General features: G+C 39.6%; 1 protein-coding gene across 1 annotated transcript in view; it reads right to left on the bottom strand.

Annotated features, from left to right (window-relative positions):
• Positions 1–15,475, bottom strand: part of ZMYM4 (zinc finger, MYM-type 4) — a 149,739-nt gene extending 134,264 nt beyond the window's left edge. Inside the window, exon 1 of the mRNA XM_012642282.1 lies at positions 15,363–15,475. Coding sequence (XP_012497736.1) covers positions 15,363–15,401 — 39 coding nt within the window. The 5' untranslated portion in view covers positions 15,402–15,475. The remainder of the gene's footprint in view (positions 1–15,362) is intronic.
• Positions 15,476–24,770: the final 9,295 nt, after the last annotated feature.

Raw genomic sequence — 24,770 nt, 5'->3', positions numbered from 1 at the left:
ACACAATGGTCAACTGACTTTCAACAAGGGTTCCAAGATCATTTAATAGGCTCTTCAACAAAAGGCGCTGGGAAAACTGAATATCCACACGCTAAAGAATGAAATGGAACATTATGTTATACCATAAGCAAAAATTAACTCAATATGGATTAAAGACCTAAATTAAAGAGATAAACTCTACAACTCTTAGAAGAAAACATAGGGGAAAATCTACATGACCTTGGATTTGGCAAGTTTCTTAAATATGACATCAAAAGCATAAGGTACAAAAGAAAAACAAATTTGACTTCATTAAAATTCAAAACTTTTGTGCATCAAAGGACACTATCATAAGACTGAAAACACAACCCACAGAATGGCAAAAAATGTTTGCAAATCATGTATCTGGTAAGAGTTTAATATCCAGAATACATAAAGAATTTCTGCAACTCAAAAATAAATAGACAAGAAACTCAATTAAAAAATGGACAAAGGGCCAGGCCTGGTGGCTCACACCTATAACCCTAGCACTTTGGGAGGCCAAGGCAGGAGGACTGCTTGAGACCAGGAGTTTGAGACCAGCCTGGACAATATAGCAAGATTCCACTTCTACAAAGAGTAAGAAAAGTTAGCCAGGCATGGTGGTGCACACCTGTAGTCTCAGCTATTTGGGAGGCTGAGGCAAGAGGATCACTTGATCACAGGAGTCCAAGGTTGCAGTGAGCTGTGATAGCACCATTGCATGTTGGCATGGGCAACAGATCAAGACCCCGTCTCAAAACAAAAATGTACAAAGGACTTAGACATTTTTCCAAAGCTGTACAAAAAGCCAATATGCACATGAAAGCTCAACATCATTAATAATTAGAAAAATGTGAATCTTTGTCTACTAGTGAGATGTTTAAGATAAAAACGCACATCCAAACCACAATAAAATACCACTTCACACATACTAGGATGGTTATTATCAATAAAACAGAAAACTACAAGCATTGGAGAAGACATAGAAAAATTGGAGTGGCTGGGCGTGGTGGCTCACGCCTGTAATCCTAGCATTCTGGGAAGCTGAGGCAGGAGGATCACTTGAGCTCAGGAGTTTGAGGTTGCTGTAAGCTAGGCTGACACCATGGCAATCTGGCCTGGGCAACAGAGTGAGACTCTGTTTGAAAAAAAAAAAGAAAAAAAGAAAAAGAAAAGGAAGGAAAGAAAGAGGGAGGGAGAAAGGAAGGAAGAAAGGAAAAAATTGGAGCTCGCGAGCATTGGGTGGGAAATGAAAAATGGTACAGCTGCTGTAGAAAACGGTTTGGTGGTTCCTCAAAAAGATAAACATAAAATTCTCATATAGTTCAGTAATTCCACTCCTAGGTATATACCTGTCTTAGTCCATTTAGTGTTCCTGCAACAATACTTGAGGCTGTGCAATTTATAAAGAAAAGTTTATTTGGCTCACGATTCTGGTGACTGGAACATCCAAGAGCATGGCATCGAAATCTGGTAAGGGCCATTACAACATGTTGTAAAATGTTGTAATGTTCTACATTACAACATGGAGAAGCATGGGCCAGGGCTCACGCCTGTAATCCTAGCACTCTAGGAGGCCAAGGAGGGAGGATCGCTTCAGGTCAGGAGTTCAAGACCAGCCTGAGCAAGAGCAAGACCCAGTCTCTACTAGAAATAGAAAAAATTAGCCGGGCAACTAAAAATAGAAAAAATTAGCTGGGCGTTGTGGCATGCTCCTGTAGTCCTAGCTACTCGAGAGGCTGAGGCAGGAGGATTGCTTGGGCCCAGGAGTGTGAGGCTGCCATGAGCTAGGCTGACGCCACAGCACTCTAGCCTGGGCAACAGAGTGAGACTCTGTCTCGAAAAAAGAAAAAAAAAAAAACAACACGGAGAAGCAGAAAGGTGAGGTACATGTATGCAAACAGGCAAACAAGAGGAGGAACTTCACTTAATAAGAACTTGCTCTCACAAAATCTAACTCTTCTCCTTGAGAGGGTGAGAACTCACTCCTGGGAGACAGCATTAATCTACTCATGAGGGCAATGCCCCCATGATCCAAACATCTCCACTAGTTTCCGCCTCCCAATGCTGCCATATTGAGAATTAAATTTTGATGTGAGTTTTGGAAGGGACACTTTTGAATCATACCAATACCCAAATGAATTGAAAGCAGGGACTGATGCTGATACTTTTATGTCAATGTTTATAGCAGCATTATTCACAATAACCAAAAGGTGTCCATTGATGGATGAATGGATAAACAAAATGAGGTACAAGCACACTGGAATAATATTCAGCCATAAAAAGGATTGGCAAGTTCTGATACATGCTACAACTGGGTACACACTGAAAACATTATGCTAAGTAAAATAAGTCAGACACCAAAGGACAAATGTTATACGATTCCACTTATAACTAGAATAGGCAACTTCATAGAGATGAAAAGTAAGTTAAAGCTGTACGAGGGGTTGGGAGGAAGGAGCCATGAGGAGTTAACATGCAGTTTCTATTTGGAGTGAAACAGATAGCTGTGATGGTTGTACAGCATTGTAAATGCACTTATTGCCATTGAATTATACACTTAAAATGGTTAAAATGGCAAATTTTGTTATGTGTATCTTTTTCCTATTTTTTGACAAATTATAATCACATATAATTATGGGGTACGCAGCGATGTTATGATACACAAGTATGTATACAGTGTGAAATGACTGAATCAAGTTAACTAACATATCATCACCTTAAATACTTTTTATTCCTTTTGTCAACTACCCATCCTTTAACCAACATCTTCTCATTCCTCCCACCCCACAGCTCTGGTAACTACCATTCTACTCTCAGCTTCTATGAGTTTGATTGTTTTAGATTACACATTAAGTGGGAATATGCAGTTTTTGTCTTTCTGTGCCTGGCTTATTTCACTTTATGTTATGTACATTTGAACACATTTTTTAAAACTTAAGATAACTGTTCAAATATAAAATAATTGTTTTTAAAAGATCCAGGTGCCAACCTTGAAGACCCTATTGAGGGTTGAACAAAAGATACACCAACCCAGAAAGTCAGAATGTGCCTTTATTTGGAGTAAAGTTCTTTACAGATGTAATTAATGTAAAGATGTTGAAACGAGATCATTCTGGATTAGGATGAGCTCTAATCCAATGAAGAGTGTCCTTAGAAAAGACAGAAAAGAAAACACAGATACACAGAGAAAAGAAGGCCAAGTGAAGACAGAGGCAAAGACTAGAGTAACACTACCACAAATCAAGGAACACCTGGGGACACCAGAGGCTGGAAGAGATAACGAAGGAAAGAAAGCATGGCCCTGCTGACACCTTGATTTTGGACTTTTAGCCTCCAGACTGTGAAACAATAAATTTCCGTAGTTTTAAACTACCGAGTTTATGTCAATTTGTTATAACAAACCTAGGAAACTAATACAGATTTTGGTACACAGAAGTGGTGTGCTGATATAACAAATAGCTAAAAATGTGAAGGTGGCTTTGAAATTGGATAATAGGCCAGAATAGTTTTGGGAGTTATAATTTAAAAGTATAGATTGCCTTGAAGACATTGTTGGTAGAAATATGAACAGCAAAGGTGATTCTGGTAAGGGTTCAGAAGGATATGATGAGCAAATAAAGCAAAGCTTCAATAGTCTTAGAAAATACACTTACAGGACCACAAACAGAATATACATCAAGAATGCTCATCAGAATGTTCTGGCACATATCAACATTCTGGTTAAGGATGCTTCTGTTGATGTTTCAGAAAAAAATGTAGAATATATGACTTGGAACTGGAAGAAAGGTGATCCTTCTTATAAAGTGGTAGAAAACTTGGCTGAATTGTTTTCTACTGTTGGGTAGAAAACAGAAGTTGGAAGCAATGAACTTGGATATTTAGCCTGGGAGATTTCCAAGAAAAGTTTTAAGGTACACCTTGGTTTCTCCTTGCTGTTTACAGTAAAATGTTAAGAGGAAAGAGAAAAATTGAGAAAGGAACTTTTAAAAGGAAACGACTCTTGATCAACTGGGAGGTTCTTAGATTATCCAGATTACAAAGGATGCTAAAATTAGGAAATTCACCACTAGAAAAGTGTGTTCAAGAAAGCAGGCCAACAGTGTGGCTGGACAACCATTTGCTGAAGATATTAGCTATGGGACTCATGAATTCAATCAACCATCTCAACAGAAGCCAGGAATGAAGAAGAGGTTATCAGGAAGGATCTGTGAACAACACTCTTGTCTAATGGTGTGGATCCCCTCGATATGTAAGAAGACTCACAAGGTTTTTTAATAACATTATTCCAACAAAAACACTACCAGCATGTACTGGAACAGAGAGAAGACAAAATGGAAAAAAAAAAAAAAAAAAAGCCTGACTTCTGGATTCTACAGGCAATAAACAGGCTAATAGAATGGAGGTAAACATATATACCTCCCTCCAAGAAAAAATAAAAATATTAATAACTCTGAAAGTGGGCCACAAGAGGCAGAAGCCAGAGAAACAGGACCAGAGCAGGTGTTGAGCCTCCACAGGCCGAGAGGGCAGAGGATCAAACCATAGATTATTCTCAGGCCTTGAAACCTAGAGAAATTTGTCCTCCTTGGGACCAGAGACCCTCTATTCCTTCAATTTCTTACTTTTGAATGGGAATGCCTTTCTGATGCCTGTCTCACCATTGTATTTTGGAAGCAGATAACTTGGTTTTTAGTTTGACGGATCCATAGATGGAGAGGAATTTTGCCCCACACCCAAACCTAATTTAGATGATCTAGACAGTGAGATGCGGGACTTTTTGAGCTGATATTTAGAGTAGGTTTTGGACTTAAGAGTTCATGCTGTAATGGGTAGAGACTTTGGGGGATGTTGTGATGAAGTGAACTTACTTTGTATTATGGGATGCACATGAAGTTTTGGGAATCAAAAGGTGGACTGTAGTGGGCTGAATTGTGGCCCCCAAAAGATACGTCCAATCAGATCTATTCTGTAAACAGAACAAATCTTTGGATGTGTAATTAAGGTATGGATATACAGATGAATCACCCTAGATTAGGGCAGACCCTAAATACAATGAAGAGTGTCCTTAAAAAAGACAGAAAAGATGACACAGAAAAAAGGCCATGGCAAGATGAAGGCAAAGATTGGAATTTTGCTGCCACAAGACAGGGAACACAAATCAAGCCACCAAAAGCAGGAAGAGACAAGAAAGGATTCTTCCCTAGAGCCTTGATTTTGGATTTCCGGCCTCCAGAACTGTGACAGAATAAATATCTATTATTTTAAGCCACCAAGTTTGTAATAATTTTTTACGGCAGCCTTAAGAAACTAATACAGACTGCCAATGAGCAAATATGTAACAAATTAGGCCGGGAGCAGTGGCTCACACCTGTAATCCCAGCACTTTGGGAGGCTGAAGCAGGAGGATTAGTTGAGGCCAGGAGTTCAAGACCAGCCTGGGCAACATAGTGAGACCCCATCTCTACAAAAAATAAAAATAAAAAATTATCCAGCTGTGGTGTAGTACACCTGTAGTCCTAGTTACTCGGGAGGCTAAGCCAGGAGGATGGTTTGAGCCTGGGAGTCAGACGTTGCAGTGAGCTGTGATTGCACCACTGTACTCCAGCCTGGGCAACAGAGTGAGACCCTGTCTCAAAAAACGAAATAAAACAAAAAATGTAACAAATCTGAACATCAAAAATAATGACAATAAATTAAAACACACCAAATATACTAAAATTCATGAGTTCATAATGTTTTCCCCTCCCAAACCTCACCCTGGGAATTTAATAGCTCATCAATTCATTCTTCTGAAAATTGGCAAGTAAAGGGGGAAAAAAATAAGCATTTACCCTGGTCTCCCTGTACAAATGATACTACAACATAATCAAATAATTGAGGAGGGAATTCTCTATGGAAGAATTCCAGCTAATAAATATAAGAGAAATGAAAGAAAATCACTCTTCTAATGAAATAATAGATCTAGGCAACCATCATCGCTGGCTGATAAATCCATTAGGTGAGAAGTTAAGAAGAAACTATGTTTGGATTCCACTAATATTATCCACAAATGATCAATTTACTATTACCAAAAGCGGGACAACATTTATTGGCCTTCTGGAATGATTCAAGAATTCACAGCACCAATCTAATGGGATGGCTATACCTCCTAATTTGTCTAGAGCTATTCCATCTTATGGCTATTTTCCTACTATAATTTTTTTTTTTTAATTTCAGGGTATTATGAGGGTACAAACATTATGGTTACATTTTATGTCTTTGCCTCACACAAGCGAGGGTTAGAGGCGTGCCCTTCCCCTTTACTACAATGTTCCCCATGTCCTTTAGTTGTGGGTTTACCCTCTCATCCCGCTAATCCCTGGAGAATATTACTGCCATGTGAGCACCCTAGTGTTCAACAGTTGCTATTTTCCTGCTATAATCTTTAATAGTACCCCTTTCATTCTCAGAATTGTCTTATTGGAAATAAATTATATAATCACTCCATCATAAATTGTTCTTGTCAAAGAAACTGAAACTAAATCCCACCAAGCTCTACCAATTCAAGCTCCCAATCTTGGCTATGACTGAAATCATTTGGTAAATTTTTTGAATTATTGACGCCTAGATTTTATCCCATGGATTGGGACAAATTGATGTAAGATGTGGCCTGAGAATCAGGATAATTAGAAGATCCCCAGATAGTTCTGAAGTTTCAGCCCAAAGTTGAGAACCACTACTCTACACTTACCTACTAATGTGTGGAAAATATAAAGAGTAAAGGAACATGTTAAATACCATAACAAAGATTCAATCAGCCAAATCAAGAGTACAAAGTTTTCCTGAAAAAATGACTTAGTTTTTTTTTTTTTTTTAACAAATGAATAACATGGGAAAAAAGCATGGGTTAGGGAGGCGAATGGTTAAGGGTAAGGAAAACTTAAGAGACATACAAATCAAATGAAATGTATAAATCTTATTTGGATGGTGATTTAAACAAACCAAGTGTAAAAAGACATTTAAAGAATCAGAAATCTGAACACAGACTGGATTAAGGAGTTCTTTTGTTAGGTATAATAGTATTGTGGTTGGGTTTGTTAAAAGTTCTTATCTCTTAGAAATAGACACAGAAGTATTTATAGATTAAATGATGTGATGTTTGATATTTCCTTGAAATTATTTCAAGGAAGGAAAGAAGGTTGGTCAGAGGGAGGGATGGAGGGGAGGGGGAGATGAAGGGACGAGAACAAAGGGAAGAGGAGGGGAGGAGTAAGAAGTGAAAAGTTAGATTACTCAGGAATGGCAAAATGTTGAAAACTGTTTAGTTGCCAAAACTGGGTAATAGGAACATTGGGTTTCATTTTATCATTCTATATTTGTGCTTAATATGGAGTTAGGAAATTAATTCTAAAATTTGTTTTTGCTTATAAATGTGTAGCATGCATGTCAGTATTAAAACACTTATATCTGTAAGACATGCAGAGAGATGTAAATAAAGATGAACACATATGATCCTTGACTTCAAAGAGCTTACAGTGGTGGGTAGACTAAATGTTGGGTAGACATAAAAAAGAAGGTACTATTAAATATCTTTGGTCAAATGCAGCTAGCCAAAACTTCTGGAAGGCCATAAAGATGACATGAATGAAATTAAAATGACACTTTAAGTATTCCCCAAGTATAAGAGAGTGGGCATGGGTATGGAAAGATCAGATAAAAAACTGTCACTATCCCCAAACTGCTAAATACCAGAGATTGTACTATAAACCGATTTTGAAAAGCCAATGCTCTTACTATTGGCTCGGACCACATGAAAATGCCATTTCTGTAAGTTAAATGGTTAAATATTAGCAATTTTGTAGGGTTGTATATAATACTATTCTACAGTATCTTCCTTTTTCTTTGCATTACTAAAATAATTACATAGCTCATAGTAAAATAATCAGAATATTTAAATATGAGTCTTTAAATAGTGGCTGGTCTCCTAATATAAAATTCAAAAATATCTCTGAAATATCCATAGAAATTATAATTTTACATTTACCTACTTTCATTTTCTTTATTAAATAAGAAAATCATTCCATTTTCAAAAAAGTCACAAATTTAATCTTTAAGGCTGGGCATAGTGGCTCACACCTGTAATTCCAGCACTTTGGGAGACCAAAGCATAAGGATGGCTTGATGCCAGGAGTTGGAGACCAGACTGGACAACATAGTGAGACCCCTTCTCTAAAAAAAATTTAAAAATTAGACAGGTGTGGTGGCAGGCTTTAAAGTATTTAGTGTATATTTTCCAAAAAATAAACATGTGAGTTGCATATATGTTTTAAGATGATCTCAAACAAGAATGTATTTCTTAGGGAACAAGTTAATTTGATGCTTCCTAAGAAGTAATTTATATCAATTTTATTTATATGTAATTCAAATTATTCTAACAGCCATAAATTCCAGATAAAGAATACTGTGCTTTTTTTCACAAGTGAGAATATAAACACTAATCATAATATTTCTGGATAAACAAAAGTTATAACCTATGTTATACATCAAACAGTACAAGTTTAAATAATACCTGATCCTAGTTTAGCCAATTACACTATGATTTCAAGCAAAACTCTGTGCCTCAGTTTCCTTCTTTATAAAATGGGATAACAGTGACTACACCTCGTGGAATTCATGAGGACTGAAAAATATATTACATGTATGAGGTTATTAAGTATGAAATGTTCCATTTCCTTAACTACTAAGTTTGACACTTGTTATCGCTGATATTTCACTTTCACACTTCTTTTTTATTTTTATTGTGAAGGTACATCCCCATTCTTTCAAATGCGCAGTTTGGCTTGTGATAATCTTTCTAAGTTTCTTTTACAACAATTTTTGTGAAACCATGGATAAGTCAAAAATTCATGTTATTTTCGAATGAGTTCCATTGTGAAACCAGTGCTATGTAGACAGCTTGAAATATCAACAAAGTGTTTGGGAAGGATGTGGCTAATGAACGCACAGTACATCAGTGGTTTTGAGAAGTTCCATTCTGGTGATTTTAATCTTGAAAATGAGTCATGTAGGTGACCTGAGACCAAGGTGGATAATGATGAGCTGAAAGCTGTAGTGGACGTGAATCCATCTCAACCTACACATGAATTAGCAGCAAGGTTTGATGTTACTATGCCAACAATATGGGACCATTTGAAATAAATCAGCAAGGTAAAGAAGCTGGATAGATGGCTACCATATGAATTAAACAAGTGTCAGAAGAGAAATCATCTCAAAGTTTGCCTTTCTTTGCTGTCACAACATAAAAGCGAACCATTTCTACACTGTATTCTTACATGTGATGAAAGATGGATTCTTTCTCATAACCAGCACAATAGTTGGATAAAGATGAAGGGCTGAAACATAGTCCATAACCAAATAGTCATCAAAAAAAGCTAATGGTGTCTGTTTGGTGGTCAATGCTGGTATTATCCACTACAGCTTCATGAAACCTACCCAATCGATAACTGCAGACGTCTACTGCAACCAACTGGATGAAATGATGAGGATGCTTGCGATTAAGCAGCCAAGACTGGTCAAAAGAGACAGGCCAACCGTCCTGCAAGACAACACTCAACCATATGTCACACAAACAATGCTGCTCAAACTAGAGGCTGGACTCAGAAACTCTGTCATCCACCATATTCACCAGACCTTGCACCAACTGACTACAACTTCTTCCAGGCTTTGGACCACTTCTTGCAAGGAGCAATATTCAATTCTCAACAAGCTGTGGAAAATGCCTTTCGTGATTTCATCGCCACTCGTTCTCCACGTTGATTTGTTGCTGGCATAAACAGCTATCTTTAAGATGGCAAAACTATATCAATTGTACTGCTTCTTGTTTGAGATATAACAAACTAATCTTTTTTTTTTTTTGGAGACAGAGTCGGGGTCAGTTGCCCTGAGTAAAGAGTTCAGTGGTGTTATCACAGCTCATTGCAACCTCAAATTCCTGGGCTCAAGCCATCCTCCTGCCTCAGCCTCCCGAGTAGCTGGGACTACAGGCACATACCATGACGCTCAGCTAATTTTTCTATTTTTAGTAGAGATGGGGTCTCACTCTTGCTCGGGCTGGTCTCGAACTCCTGAGCTCAAGCAATTCTTCTGCCTCGGCCTCCCACAGTGCTAGGATTACAGGCGTGAGCCACCACAACCAGCTCGGCCTAAACTATTGATTTGAAATTGGACATTTCATATTTAATGACCTAATAAAATATTGAGAATAACAGACAGGCACTGAAGGGTTTATGAAAACCAAGTAATATTATTTACAGATGCCTCTGCTAGTTACAAGATAGGAATCAGTAGGAAAACAACACAGAATCATTGTCAATACTGGAATGACCTCTTCAAATGGTCTCTATACAAAGAGCCAATGCATTCTTAAAGCAAATGATTTACGTTTTGTACATATGAATCACAAATATTTTAATATGTACCACCATGTTTTTAAGTAATACATTTAACAAAAACACAGAAAAAAGTTCATGAAAGAATTAAGAGGGATCAACCTTTTGCAATTATTTCATTATAAAATATTAAAATAACAGAAATTCAAAACAAAACTTCTCCAAAATCCCATCACATAACAAAGTCAATGCTTTCATTTGTTCATGCTATTTTCTTTTCCTTGTCTACACATATGTTCAATTTTTATGTATTTACAATATTATAGATAACATTTTGGCTGCAGTGGCTCACGCCTGTAATCCTAGCACTCTGGGAGGCAGAGGCAGGACGATGGCTTGAGCTCAGGAGTTCGAGACCGGCTTGAACAACAGGGAGATCCTGTCTCTAGTAAAAACAGAAAAAATTAGCTGGGCATGGTGGCGCATGCCTGTAGTCCCAGCTACACCAGAGGCTGAGGCAGGAGAATCACTTGAGCCGAAGAATTTGAGGATGCTGTGAGCTAGGCTGACACCATGGCATTCTAGCCCAAGACTTAGTTGCAAAAAAAAAAGAAAGGATAACATTTTATAGCCTACATTTCACTTAACATTATATACCATGAGTATTTTTTCCACTTTGCAAAATGTTCACCCTTATACTCCCTTTCCTTTCTCATCCCCAGCCTCTGAATCAATGGTAACAGCCTGACATGTATCCTCCACAACTTTCTCTAAGTTTTTATACATATATACATATATATATATATACACACATATATATATATATACACACATATATATATATAAAAGCATTCATAGACACATATATGGGGTGGCAAAAAAAGGCCAGGGCTTGGGTTTCTTTTACAAAAATGGAAGCATACTACTTATACATATGCTCTCTTTTTTAAGCATACCAAACATATATACCTCAAATTTAACATACAGAAAAGTTTAAATATGAAAACAGATAGAACTTACTAGACCAGGTAACAACAACACATACATTACAAAAGTTATTATTTTGTATGTAAACTTTGAAGATACAGGGATTTTACAACAAAACATTGCAACCAGATTTAGTTAGACCTCATACTTCTAATATACTGTTTATTATAACACCCATGCATAAACAATTCAATTATTTATAACAAGCCCATCTAATGAATCTTAAAACCTATTTAAGAAAACAAAAATTTTACAATCTTAAGAAATCCATAAATAATGTCCCCAAAATATCCTGACTTTAAAGTGTATGTATGTGTGTATAATGCCGGCCTTCATACATGGGCACTAGGATATGAACTTGGTTCTCTCTATACCAGAGACAATAGATGGATATAGTGCTGGTCCACCCACATACTCAGTTCCCTCATGTTGACAAATTGAGAGACTGGCATTCAAGTATAGTCTGAATATAATTATCCCAACTGCCCACAAGCATGAAACTCATCAGGCAGGACTATACAGAATTTAAGGTTGTTAACCCAATGGTTTCTTAAAATGCAGTCACTCTCCCATCTAACCATAATCCCTAACAATCAGAAGAACCCTAAATCTGGATCCACAGGAGATAACTCTGTGGAATAAAGGATGGTATAAAAGATTTACAGAAGCCCCCAAAATTACAAGGCACAGAACTTGGTAGCCAAGCCACAGAGCCCCTGCTATAATAGATAAACTTATCAAAAATCATTAAGTCTTTTGAGTTCCTATTATATGGAGGTCACAGTTGTTGGGAATTGTAGAAAGCAACAAAATGGACCCCACCTTAAAGGAGTACACAATTTAGCAGGAGAGTCAGCATCTATTATCTTAAATGTCCATAAGAACCATAGCACAATTCCCAGCATATTGCTTATCAAACGGCATAAGTGATCAACTTTTTTGACTTATAATTATAAAGGTCAAAGGCAGTAAGCATCATAAATACCATACCATGTCATGCATGCAATTTCAGATTAAATAACCTAAAGTTATTATCTAGGTCTATGTGGATAGTATGTTTTAACTGCCTCAAGGCAAAGAGTCAAATTATTTAAAAAGAAATTGTACAGCATAGTCCCCACAAATCTGCTTGGAGTACACATATGGAATCCACATGGAGTTTGGTACACACACAAAAAAAGTGGGGAAAAAAGGTACTTGCACCATTTAAGACAATTCTACTGAACATTCCAACCAAATATCAAAACAAAATAATTATGGACCTAAAAGATATTGAATGTAATCCTCCTCCACATAATATAAAGAGAAAACCTATAGAAGTGCTACATGTTACATTTTTGTTAAAAACGAAGTTTTGATTGCTACCAATGTGACACCTTTAAAGTGTACTACAAGAGAAAGAAGGATCTATTTCACATCTAGTTAAATTTGTTGCCAAAATGCATAGATGTTTTCCAGAACATTCTATAACAGCCTATCTTAGCAGGACATAGATGTTTTCTAGGACATTCTAGAACATCCTATCTTAGCAGGACACAGATGTTTTCTAGAACATTCTAGCACATCTTATGTTAGAATGACAGCATTACTAGAAACTAAATGCAGAGATCTCCCTAAATCAACATTACACATCTAAAGTAATTTACCCTATATAGTTTAATTGGTTGACCACATGCCATACGTCTTCACTCAAGCAAAATAAGGGTCCAGTTTAAAATAGATCAAAACTTGAAGAACAATTTAAAATTTCAAAACACATGCACTCCATAACCAATATCTTTATGCTAAAGAAATTATTTAGACATACCACAATACAAAACTTGCTCTATGACTAATTATTATATGAGAATCCAACATTTTTTAAGACTATAAACATTAAATTTTAATTGCTCTAAATACAATGAAATGCATTAAAATAAGGTGAATGATAAATGGTCAGAGGGATAAATGGATAAATACGTGATAAAGTGAGTACAATATAATGTTAATGGTAGAATCTAGGTGTTTGGGTATATAGAAGCTCCCTTGTAAGGTTTTTTGTTTTTTTTTTTAAGAGAGTCTTACTCTGTCACCCTGGATAGAGTGCAGTGGCGTCAATGGTAGCTCACTGCAGCCTCAAACTCCTGGGCTCAAGCTATCCTCCTGCCTCAGCCTTCCCAGAAGCTAAGACTACAGGCACGTGCCACCATGTCCCACTAATTTTTCTATTTTTAGGAGAGACGGGGTCTCACACTTGCTCAGGCTGGTCTTGAACTCCTAAACTCAAGCGATCTTCCAGCCTTGGCCTCCCAGAGCGCTAGGATGACAGACGTGAGCCACGGCGCTCAGTTTCTGTAAGTTTTTTAATTTTGCTGGATAGTTGAAAATATTTTCCTAATAAATTGTTGGAAAAAAATAATATCTGCCACCCCTTTGGTTATTTATAATTTAAGCTTTTAAGGAGAGAAACATAGATTAAAGAAACTCCTATGTGGCATCCAACACAGGCACTACAGTTGGCACAAACCAGGATTTAAATGCTACCTCAATCTCTTAACTAGCCACCTGATCTTAAATAAATTACTTAAGCCCTCTACACCTACATTTCCTCATCTGCAAATGGACTTTCCAGAGAGTTACTACGAGGTTAAATTCTTCACATAAAGCACTATGCACAGTGCCAGAAACACAGTAAGCACTCAAAATGTTAGCTGTAGCATCATTATGAGGTTGATAATTTTATGCTAAATTAAAAAGCCGTTCCCAATAAAGTAGGAATTTTTTACCCCAATGGTCTCATACAATTGATCGTTTTGAGACCATTCCCAAAACGAAGATTCCTGAAAGGAAACTTACTGCTTATCACGCTAAGGGGGACGGAAGTAAAAGAAAAGTCTGAAAAATATCGATAGTACAGTATTGTTCGCCATCTGAAAAAAATCATTCAGAATTAAATTTAAAAAGTTTCAAGACAAACTTTAAAAGGTATTCAAGGCCGGGCGCGGTGGCTCACGCCTGTAATCCTAGCACTCTGGGAGGCCAAGGCAGGCGGATTGTTTGAGCTCAGGAGTTCGAAACCAGCCTGAGCAAGAGCGAGACCCCGTCTCTACTAAAAATACAAAGAAATTAATGGGACAACTAAAAACATATAGAAAAAACTAGCTGGGCATGGTGGCGCATGCCTGTAGTCCCAGCTACTCGGGAGGCTGAGGCAGGAGGATCGCTTGAGCCCAGGAGTGTGAGGTTGCTGTGAGCTAGGCTAACGCCACGGCACTCACTCTAGCCAGCGCAACAGAGTGAGATTCTGTCTCAAAAAAAAAAAAAAAAAGGTATTCAACAACTCCTCCTAGCTTCTCCTCTGCAGGTTGATTAGTACATCCTCATTATGACAAAACTTGTCATACTCTTCCACGTCCCTAATTGCGAGTAAAGAGGCTAGACCAGAACACGACACTGATAGTTGCCAAAATCTTTCTCCTAAATGAGGACATGCCAACGACCCCACTTCTTCACAAGTAAGAGCACCACCTCCACTTTGGTCTTGATAACCGTTAGGGGGGAAGGGAAAGGAGGCAGGAAAATGAATTCTCCATGGTGTTACTGAAGAACCCTCCCGGTTCTCGTGAGACCCCTCCACGACTTATTCCCGCCACCACCACCCCCACCTGACCTCTCACCAGTTAAACTTCCAGACTCTGATTTACTAAAGATGCACTTAAGAATCTGACACCTCCCTTACCGGGGCCCACATGACCCACCCCCAGTGCTGGCGGGGAGGAGGGGACGCAAACAACACCCCCCGCCCCTCCCCCTCCCAACCAGCAGCAAATCTTTGTCCCACCTGCCGAAGGACCACTCGCCAGCGCGCTCCAGATCCAAGGTTGCCTCAGACCTGCCCGCAACCTGGCCCGAACCGGGCCTCGGCGACCCCTGCACGAGCCTGAGCACGGCCCATTCCCGGCCCTGGCCCCTGCCCCGGGCCGCGCCCCGCCCCCCGCCGCCCGAGTTCTGCCTCACCTCACCTACCCTCTTTCGGGGGCCGGACTCCACCTCTCTCTCCGCCATGTTGGGCCCCGCTCGGAACCGCTGCGGCTCCTGGCGCGGTGGCGGCGGTACCTCTCGGGCCCCCGGCCCCCGCCCACACTGCAGGCACGGCCGCCTCGCGGCAGCTCCCCCGAACCCGGCCGGGCCTTGAGCTGAGAGTGGGGAGGGGGCGGATACCACGCGCCGGGCCGCAGAGCCTAAGAGCCCACCAGTGCGCGCGTGGGCGGTAGGGCCTGCCGGAGAAAAGGGGGGGCCGGGACTCGGGGGGTTAATGGCCTCCAAGGGGCCCCGTGAGTAGGATTATTTTCTCTCAGAGAAATTCCTCCGCCTGCGGTTTCTTAAAGGGATCACCAAACCAGCCCCTTGCGCGCGCCCCTGATGCGCAGGCGCACCTTAAGTCCCTCCTTCCTTTCCCACCAAGCCCCCGGTCCTGAGCGTGCGCGGTAAGTGGCCCAGGGTAGGCCAAATCCTGCAAGTCTCTTTGCTGCCAGCAGCTGCTCCCACCACTCAACTATGGCCGCTCCCTTAAAGGGACCATGACGCAGTGATGGAGGAGGAATGAAAGAAATTAGTGAAAAGACAATCTGGAGAATTGGGTGAAATGTCAGTGAGGGGTCCACATCACCATCTTACACCTGACTACAGAGATACCGTTGAAAATGGAAAATGGTGCTGAGCTGAAGTTCTCAGTAGACCTCTGAACATGAAGAATCCCAACCAATGAGGGAACAAGACAGTCATCTCAAGGAAAACCAACTTTCCTGCCTTTCAACAGCTTGATCAGAAGCAAAGGGCATAGAATATCAAGGGCCAACTCCTATAACCTAACCTCAAACTCAAATCCTTTCGTGATTATGAAGACTGAACCAACAACTGGAGATAATTTCCTCAGTAGTAATTTGTCCTTAGAATATCAAAATGGAAAAAGGACCTTAGGGAACCATTTACTCCAATACTCCCAATGGTAAAATCGCAGCTTGAGCATGGGAAGTAATTTACTCCAAAGTGCCTAGTGCCAATGTGAAACCAGAATCAAGATTTGAGTCACAGACCTCCAGGCTTTTCAATGCACCAAGCTATCTTCAAGGCAAGTGATAAATTCATTTTAATCTGGTATCCTTAGAAGATTAAAAATGAAAATTCCATGATAGTTCAAGAATATTGCAACTCTCCTGTGAAGACGTGATGATTTGCAGATGATGTGTGTGTCTTCATTCACCTCCATTGAAGGAGCTTGAGAATCTGACTTACAGGATGAGCATCTTACTATCTAAGCAGGAAACCGGGAAGTAGATTTCCGTCTGTCTTGCCCTGAAACCTAAATTGGGTCCTAAGCAAAGGATGGGTGAGAAGAGTGAGGGCTTGAGTCATTCCTCTTCTGTTCATTCTAGTCTCCCAAGCCTCAGGTGGAGAAAAATTGCCTTAATGGAGTTTACAATGATAGCTTAGGAGAAATGGGGAGACATACAGTAAGAAATACAAAGAAGTTGCCTCCTGAAGGTCATTCCCCATGACAAGACACAATCAAATGGGAAAGAGCAACTCCTAAAATCACAGGATAATGAGATGTAACTTCTGTGTGTCACTTTAACTTTTGTGTGTCACTTGGTAGCTGTTTTGAAACCCAGAATTTTCCTAATCTATGACATTTTGCTGAAAACTGCCTGTGAAATTGCTGGAAGTCTCCATGGTGGTCCTTCCTTATGCTTGTTATCTTTCATTTCACTCCTGGATAGGAGAGAGGAGAAAAGGACAAAGAAATATAGTCATTTCAGCCAGAATTTTAAAAACATGTTCTCTTTAGTCCCATGTCCAGGACAAGAAAGAAATAAAAGAAAAGATAGTTTCAGGGAATGTGGCTACATAAAAGTTCTAGTGGTTTCCAGTGTTTTACTGGCAGTGGAATACTCCCTTCTAATAAAATCTGATGGCTTAAAATGGAGCTGCTAAATTTGAAGTGGAAGTGGGGAACACACAAGGCTTCTCACCCAGCCTCACCCTTGCCCTCTCTCTCTTCTTTCATGCCCCTTTCCACCATTAGGAAAAAGCTGAGTTTCTCGGAACATAGTTTAAAGCTACTGATTTAGTCCAACTCCACATTTTAAAAATGGAACCACAGAGACCCAGAGAATATGTGACTTTCTTGAGATCATACAAAGGATTAGTAACATCATCAGACCTGGAACAGGCATCGTGATTGACCCTCAGCCTAGGGCTCTTCTCCTACACCAGACTGTTTCTAGAGGCATTGGGAATGTGTTGGGTCTTGAACAACAGGCAGGATTTTTGCATTTCAGATAACGTGCAAGCATAACATGAATGGTCAGTGCGGTCATCCACATGGAAGAATGAGAAAAGGGAAAAGCAACATTTAGTAAGCACTGCAAAGTTAATAATAATTTTACAGAGGTTCACAAACTAGTCCAAGATCATTCAGCAGAGAGGTCAAATCGGAATTCAAAGCCTGTTCTTCCTGGCTTATTTGAAATACCATAAACTAGTGGTAAATTTCTGGCCCGGCGGTCAAATCTGTTCCACAGATATATACTTGGCTTGTATTGCATACAGCTGTGTGATCTTGGTCAAGTTACTTGTCCTCTGCTTCAGTTTCCTCATCTGAAAAATGAGTTATGAAGAGGATTAAGTAGTTAACATCTCTGAATCTCCTAGAACACTTTTGGTTGCTGGCACCATGCAAGTATTATTATCTTATATTGTTCCAAAATTTTTAAATGATTTGTAAACATTTAAAATGGGATATTCCACCTACAAATCCAATTTTCTAACTTTTTTTTTTTTTTTTTGGAGACAGAGTCTCATTCTTTTGCCTGGGCTAGAGTGCCGTGGCGTCAGCCTAGCTCACAGCAACCTCAATCTCCTGGGCTCAAGCGATCCTTCTGCCTCAGTCTCCTGAGTAGCTGGGACTACAGGCATGCACCACCGTGCCCGACTAATTTTTTTTTTTTCTATATAGTTGTCCGATTAATTTCTTTGTATTTTTAGTAGAGACGGGGTCTCGCTCTTGCTCAGGCTGGTTTCGAACTCCTGAGCTCAAACAATCCGCCCGCCTCGGCCTCCCAGAGTGCTAGGATTACAGGCGTGAGCCACCGCACCTGGCCCAATTTTCTAACTTTTCTGAAAAAAAAAACAAACTAGGATATAATGAGGGTAATATTTTGTAAGTATCAAGCTGATTTCCTTTTAATTTTCTTAAGTCGTATTCCATTATAGACTTTTGCCTGAAATGTAGCCCTGAGACTTATAATCCTTCCCTAATCAGGAGAGAACAGTATAGGCTTAATGGAGAGAAAAAGAATTTGCTAAATTTCCATAGTTCCATTTAATCTGTGAAGTTCAGCACACAGTAAGAATCTCATAAGAGTTCCCCCACACTTCAGAGGAGTTGCTGCTTCTGTCTGGGACAACTAAGCTATGAAGCTGGCATAGGGAAATGGAAGATGAGCCTGACTCTTTTGATGAAAAGGTAGAAGGAAGAGAGAGATGAGAGAGGCATGAGTTGAGAAATACCACTCCAGCTCTTCAAAGCAAAAAAGGTTCTTGCTCTGCTCCTGTTTAGAATTCCAAGTAGAGGTGATTTGCAGACTATGCCTACACCAACAAGCAAACATCCACGTATGATTGAAAGTGATACTCCAGTGTAGTTGAGAAAAGAGAGAATGCCAGCATTTAGCTGTTCAGAGTTTCTCTTAGCCAAGGGTGAACCCAGGCTTTATGGGTCTTGAAGTTTATGTGATAAGGGCAGAGGGAGGGTTTTTTTTGTTGTTGTGTTTTTGCTTTTGTTTTCTTTTAAGCAAAAGAACACAAAATTACATATACAGAATTAGGTACAGGATCTTGGAAGGAGCTCTGCAAGTGAGTGGCCCTTAGCTCCTGTGTGATGTAGAATGTATCCAGAAGTCCCTACATATCCTATGGAGGAGTGAGGAAGGTAGCCAAGAATACTGGCTGACAAGTGTAGAAGGAAGTAGCTCTGTAGATTACACTGGGCTGGAAACAAAAAGTAGTAACAGCCAGACCTCAGGAAGAGCTGTGGTTTGCCTTCAGGCTCTGAAGGCCAGAGAAGCCAGGCTATGAAACATGCCACTCACTGATCAACAGGTTGCAGAGCATCCTGTGAAGTCAGGGAATAGTAAGGGAACACCAAATGGATCCAAGTTCTCGGGCTTCACCAACTCCATGATGCTTCATGCATGCAGACACAATTTTAGGGACACTTGCAGAGGGAAATGGCAGCTACATGAAAGACTCAGTATTTCTTTCCAAAAGAGATTATTACAAATACTAAAGGAATCCCAACCATTAGATTCAAATATGTTTTAAGCCAAATAGGACATTTAGATATATTAAAGAAATTCGGAGAATGTTAAGAAGAAAGTAAAACAGGGTGCTGGGATGAATAGTAACTGGAGTAGGGCTATTTTTTTTTTTTTTTGAGATAAGGTTTCACTCTGTTGCCCAGGCTGGAGTGCAGTGGCACAATCATAGCTCACTGCAGCCTCAAAGTCCTGGACTCAAGGGATCCTCAGCCTCCCAAGGAGTGGGGCTACTTTAGATATGGGCATCAGAGATTATTTATCAGAGGAGGTAACATTTGAGCTAAAACTTAACGACCAAAAGCCAGCTGTGCAAATAGCTGGGACAGAACATTCCAGGCAAAGGGAGCAGCAAATGTAAAGCCCCTCTGCAGGAAAAACTTGAAGTTTCCAAGAAAAGCAAGGTGCCAATGTTACTAGAACTGAGTGAGAGAGGAGCAGAAGATGAAGTCTGAGAAGTAGGCAAAAACAAATTATGAAGGTCCTTGGAGACTATGGTAAAGATTTTGTTGTTGTTGTTGGAGACAGGGTCTCGCTCTGTTGCCTGGGCTAGAATGCCGTGGCATCACCATAGCTCACTGCAACTTCAAACTCCTAGGCTTAAGCAGTACTCCTGCCTCAGCCACCCAAGTAGTTGGGACCACAGACACATGCCACTGCACTTGGCTAATTTTTAAATTTTTTGTAGAGATAGGGTCTTCCTATGCTGTTCAGGCTGGTCTCAAACTCCTGGCCTCAAGTGATCCTCCCACCTCGGCCTCCCACAGTGGTAGGATTACAGGCACGAGCCACTGCGCCAGGCCAGGATTTTTAATTGTGTTCTGTGTATGATGGAAAGCCATTGCAGACTTTGAAAAAAACAATGATGTGAACCTTGTGGATACCATGTATGTGGCAAAATGAGCCGTAAGGGAGTAAGGGTGGAGGATTTGCAACAGTCCAGGTGAGAGATGATAACAATTAGCCTGGGGAGTAGAGATAGTGAAAAACAGTTGAATTCACGGTATATGTTTTGGAGGTGTAGCCAATAGGATTGCTGCTAGTGAATTGGCTGCTAGGAGAATTAAGGATAATTCTTAGCTTTTTAGCCTCTACAACCAGGTTAATGATATTGCCTATTATTTGAAATGGAAAAGAATAAAGCAAATTTGAGGGAGTGGGCAGAAAAAGAAGCAAGAGTAATGTCCTGGACATGTTAAATTTGAGATGCCTCTTAGACATCCAGGTGGCAATGTCAAATGGACAGGCAGCTGGACATTTCAGTTTGAAGCTCAGGTGAGATAACAGGGATAGAGATAGAAACATGGGAGCGATCGATACAAGCCATAGACTGGATAGGATTACCCAGAGAGTACAAATTGAACTGAGCCCAGAGGCACTGGAACATTGAAAACTCAGGAAGAGAAAGAGGATCAGTAAAGTAGCAGGAAAATCAGGAGACTGTGTGATCTCGGTAGCCAAGTAAAGAGTTTTTCGAGAAAGAATCAATTACCAATTTGTCAGATGTTACTGAGAGGACAAGTAAGATGAGGCCCAAGAATTGACAATAGGACTGGAAGGTCTTTGGTGATCTGGACTAGAGCCATTTCAGTGGACTGATATGAAGAGAAGCACAATTGGAGTAGGCTGAAGAGAGAATAGGAGATGAAGAACTAGAGACTGAATATGGACACTTCTTTCAAGAAGTTTCACTATGAAAAAGATCAAAGAAATAGGGTGGTGGCTGGAGTGGAATGTGGCTACAGAAAGTTTATTTTTTAATGATGGGAATCAGTTAAAGCACATCAAAAATAGTAAAGCATCACCAGATATATTGGAATAGTCAAATAGATGATATAGCCTCAAAGACCTCCCTGCTCCAATCTGGCACAAACTATGGAGAAGGGCTGAGACAGTGGAGAAAAGCCTGGAAATAGATGATTGGGTGGGTCAAAAAGAGGAAATCATGCATCTTGGGGTCAAGCCAACTTTAGAAGTTAGCACTCCATTAAGTATTTAATCCTGGGGAAATGCATTCTTTAGAGTCATCATAATTATTGGGTTTTTTTCTGCTAAGGATGGTAAATATCATTGTACTTCTTCCTCTGTGAACCTTGTTCTTCTGGTTCTACTGGATGAGATAAAATTCAGTACTAACAAGGATATATTAAAGATGGGCGCATTAAAGCCAGGTGTGATGGTGCGCACCTGTAGTCCCAGCTACTTGGGAGGCTATGGTGTGCTGTGATCACACCTGTGAATAGCCACTGCACTGTGGCACCCAGGCAAATAGTAAGATCCTGTCTCCAAAAAAACGAAGAGAGAGAGAGAGAGAGAGAGAGGGAGATGAGCCCATTTAATGCGGATGGGGCTGATGAATTAGATATTTTAGAATGTCAAGGCGAAAAGGTAAAGAACATAGCCTAGCAAATGATAGCAATTATTGTAAACCAGCTGAATAATCATGAGATGTTTTTATCTCCGAAAATAATGAAAATAATAATAGCAACATTGTTTTCAGTGGTACAGGAATTGTTTTTCAAAAGTAAAGTTTTTTTTTTTGAGACAGAGTCTCACTCTCTTGCCTGGGGCGAGTGCCATGGCGTCAGCCTAGCTCACAGCAACCTCAAACTCCTGGGCTCAAGCAATCCTACTGTCTCAGCCTCCCGAGTAGCTGGGACTACAGGCACGCGCCACCATGCCCGGCTAATTTTTTCTATATATATTTTTAGCTGTCCAATTAATTTCTTTCTATTTTTGGTAGAGACAGGGTCTCGCTCTTGCTCAGGCTGGTCTCGAACTCCTGAGCTCAGAACGATCCGCTTGCCTCGGCCTCCCAGAGTGCTAGGATTACAGGCGTGAGCCACCGCGCCCGGCCACAAGTAAAGTTTTAAAAGGTTATATAGTGAAAAATCACTCCCCCCGACAAAAAAGAATATGTATTTGCTTGCATGTGCATTTTAAAAATCGGGAAAGATACACAGAAAATGAACAGTAGTTACATATTTGAGGCCAGATGAAAGAAGATGAGGGAGATAATCTTCATTGTATACCTTTTTAATTTTTGAACTATGTAAATGTTTACTTATTTTTTAAATTAAATAAATTTTATATTAGTTCCCTCGGAATCTTGATTAAAATAACAAAGAGCAGAAATAAATGAGAAAATAGTGTTGCAGTAAACAAAAATACAGCATGCATTAAACAGTAGGATTGGAACAAATGTTATTTATCATACTTTCTTTATGAACAGCAATTTATTGCTTACAAGGTACCTTCACACACATTATCCATTTTGCCTGCTAGGGAGAAAACATTTTATCCGTGTTATTTTACAGGAGGAGAAGCAGACTTTCAGAGGTTAAGTGACCATAGGTTATGACCAAGGCCACATAGCTAATAAAAAGAGGAACACGGCAGACATTTAGGCTGTCTGACTCCAAGTTTAGATAATTTCACGTTGGGATGTAGTGAAGGTGGGGAGAAAACAGAGAGGTGATGAGATACCCCAGAACAAAGGTGACAAATGCCAGTGCTTACAGGAGTTAGTTAGGTAGCATAAATGAGTAGAACAAGCCAAGCAGAATAGTGGCAAACTCAAGCCCACTCTAAAGGGATCAGCCGCTACTCATTCCGGGATATGCTCACCATGAGGGAATGCCAGCCCAGACTTAACAGGTTTTCAAATTGCTAACTCAGAAATTGGACTTTACTTGAAATTTCCCTATTTCTTTTAAATATTTAATTGTGGTAAAACACACATAAAATTTACCATCTTAACTATTTCTTAAGTGTACATTTCTTTCTTTCTTTTTTTTTTTTTACTCAGAGGCCTTGTTCTGTGTCATTAAGTGTACATTTCTGTAGTATTAAGAATATTACTTTGTTGGGCATCTACTCTCCAGAACTTTTTCATCTTGCAAAACTGAAACTTTATACCCATTAAACAATATCTCCCCTATTTTCCCTCTCCCCAGTCCCTGGCAACTGCTCTTTTTTTTTTTTTTTTTTTTTAAGAGATCTTACTCTGTCACCCTGGCTGGAGTGCAGTGGCACGATCATAGCTCACTGCAGGCTCAAACTCTTGGGCTCAAAGGATCCTCCCACCTCAGACTCCCAAGTAGTTGTGATTACAAGCTGAGCCGATGCGCCCAGTTATTCTTTCTTTATCTATGAATTTGATGACTTTAGATACCTTATATAAGTGAATCATACAATATTTGTCCTTTTGTGACTGGTTTATTTCATTTAGCATAACGTTCTCAAGATTCATCCAGTTGTAGCAAGGTCAGAATTTCCTTCCTTTCTTTAAAGCTGAATAATATTCACTGTATGTATGTACCACATTTTGTTTATCCATTCAGGTATTAATGGATAATTGGGTTGCTTCATCTCTTGGCTATTGTGAATAATGCTGCTATGAACATGGGTGTGCAAACATCTGTTTATAGCCCTGCTTTCAATTCTTTTAGATATGTATACCCAGAACCCAATTTTTTAAAAACAACTTTACTGAGATACAATTTACATAACACAATTCATCCATTTAACATGTACAATTCAATGGTTCTTACTATATTCACAAATACGTGCAACCACCACCACAGTCACCTTTAGAACATTTGCATCAAGTCAAAAAGATACGCTTTATCTATTGCTCTCCTATCTCCTCCACTCCCCAGCCCTAAGCAACCATTAATCTACTCTCTTTCTCTATGGATTTCCCTATTCTGGACATTTCTCATGAATGGAATCACACAATATGTGGTCTTCATGAATAACTTCTTTCACTTAGCATACTGTTTTCAAGGTTTAGCCATGTTGTAGCATGTATCAGTACCTCATTCCTTTTTATGGCTTAATAATATTCCATTGTATGGATACACCACAAAATGTCCCAATTTTAGAGTGGTGTCGATGAAGTCAAATAGTTTTAAGCTTCCCACACAAGCCAACAAGAAACATTGGCAAGGCCCCCAGTTTGTAACCTTCCCATAAGCTTCAAATTAATATTTCCTAACAGAATTGTAAAGTATAGAAAAACAAACAGCAATACGGGAAGGCATGCAGGCAAACA

Source organism: Propithecus coquereli, unplaced genomic scaffold, assembly GCF_000956105.1.
Source record: "Propithecus coquereli isolate 6110/MARCELLA unplaced genomic scaffold, Pcoq_1.0 Scaffold178, whole genome shotgun sequence".
Lineage (NCBI taxonomy): Eukaryota > Metazoa > Chordata > Mammalia > Primates > Indriidae > Propithecus > Propithecus coquereli.
The sequence above is the reverse complement of the archived record's forward strand: the minus strand, read 5'-3'. Positions and strand labels throughout refer to the sequence as shown.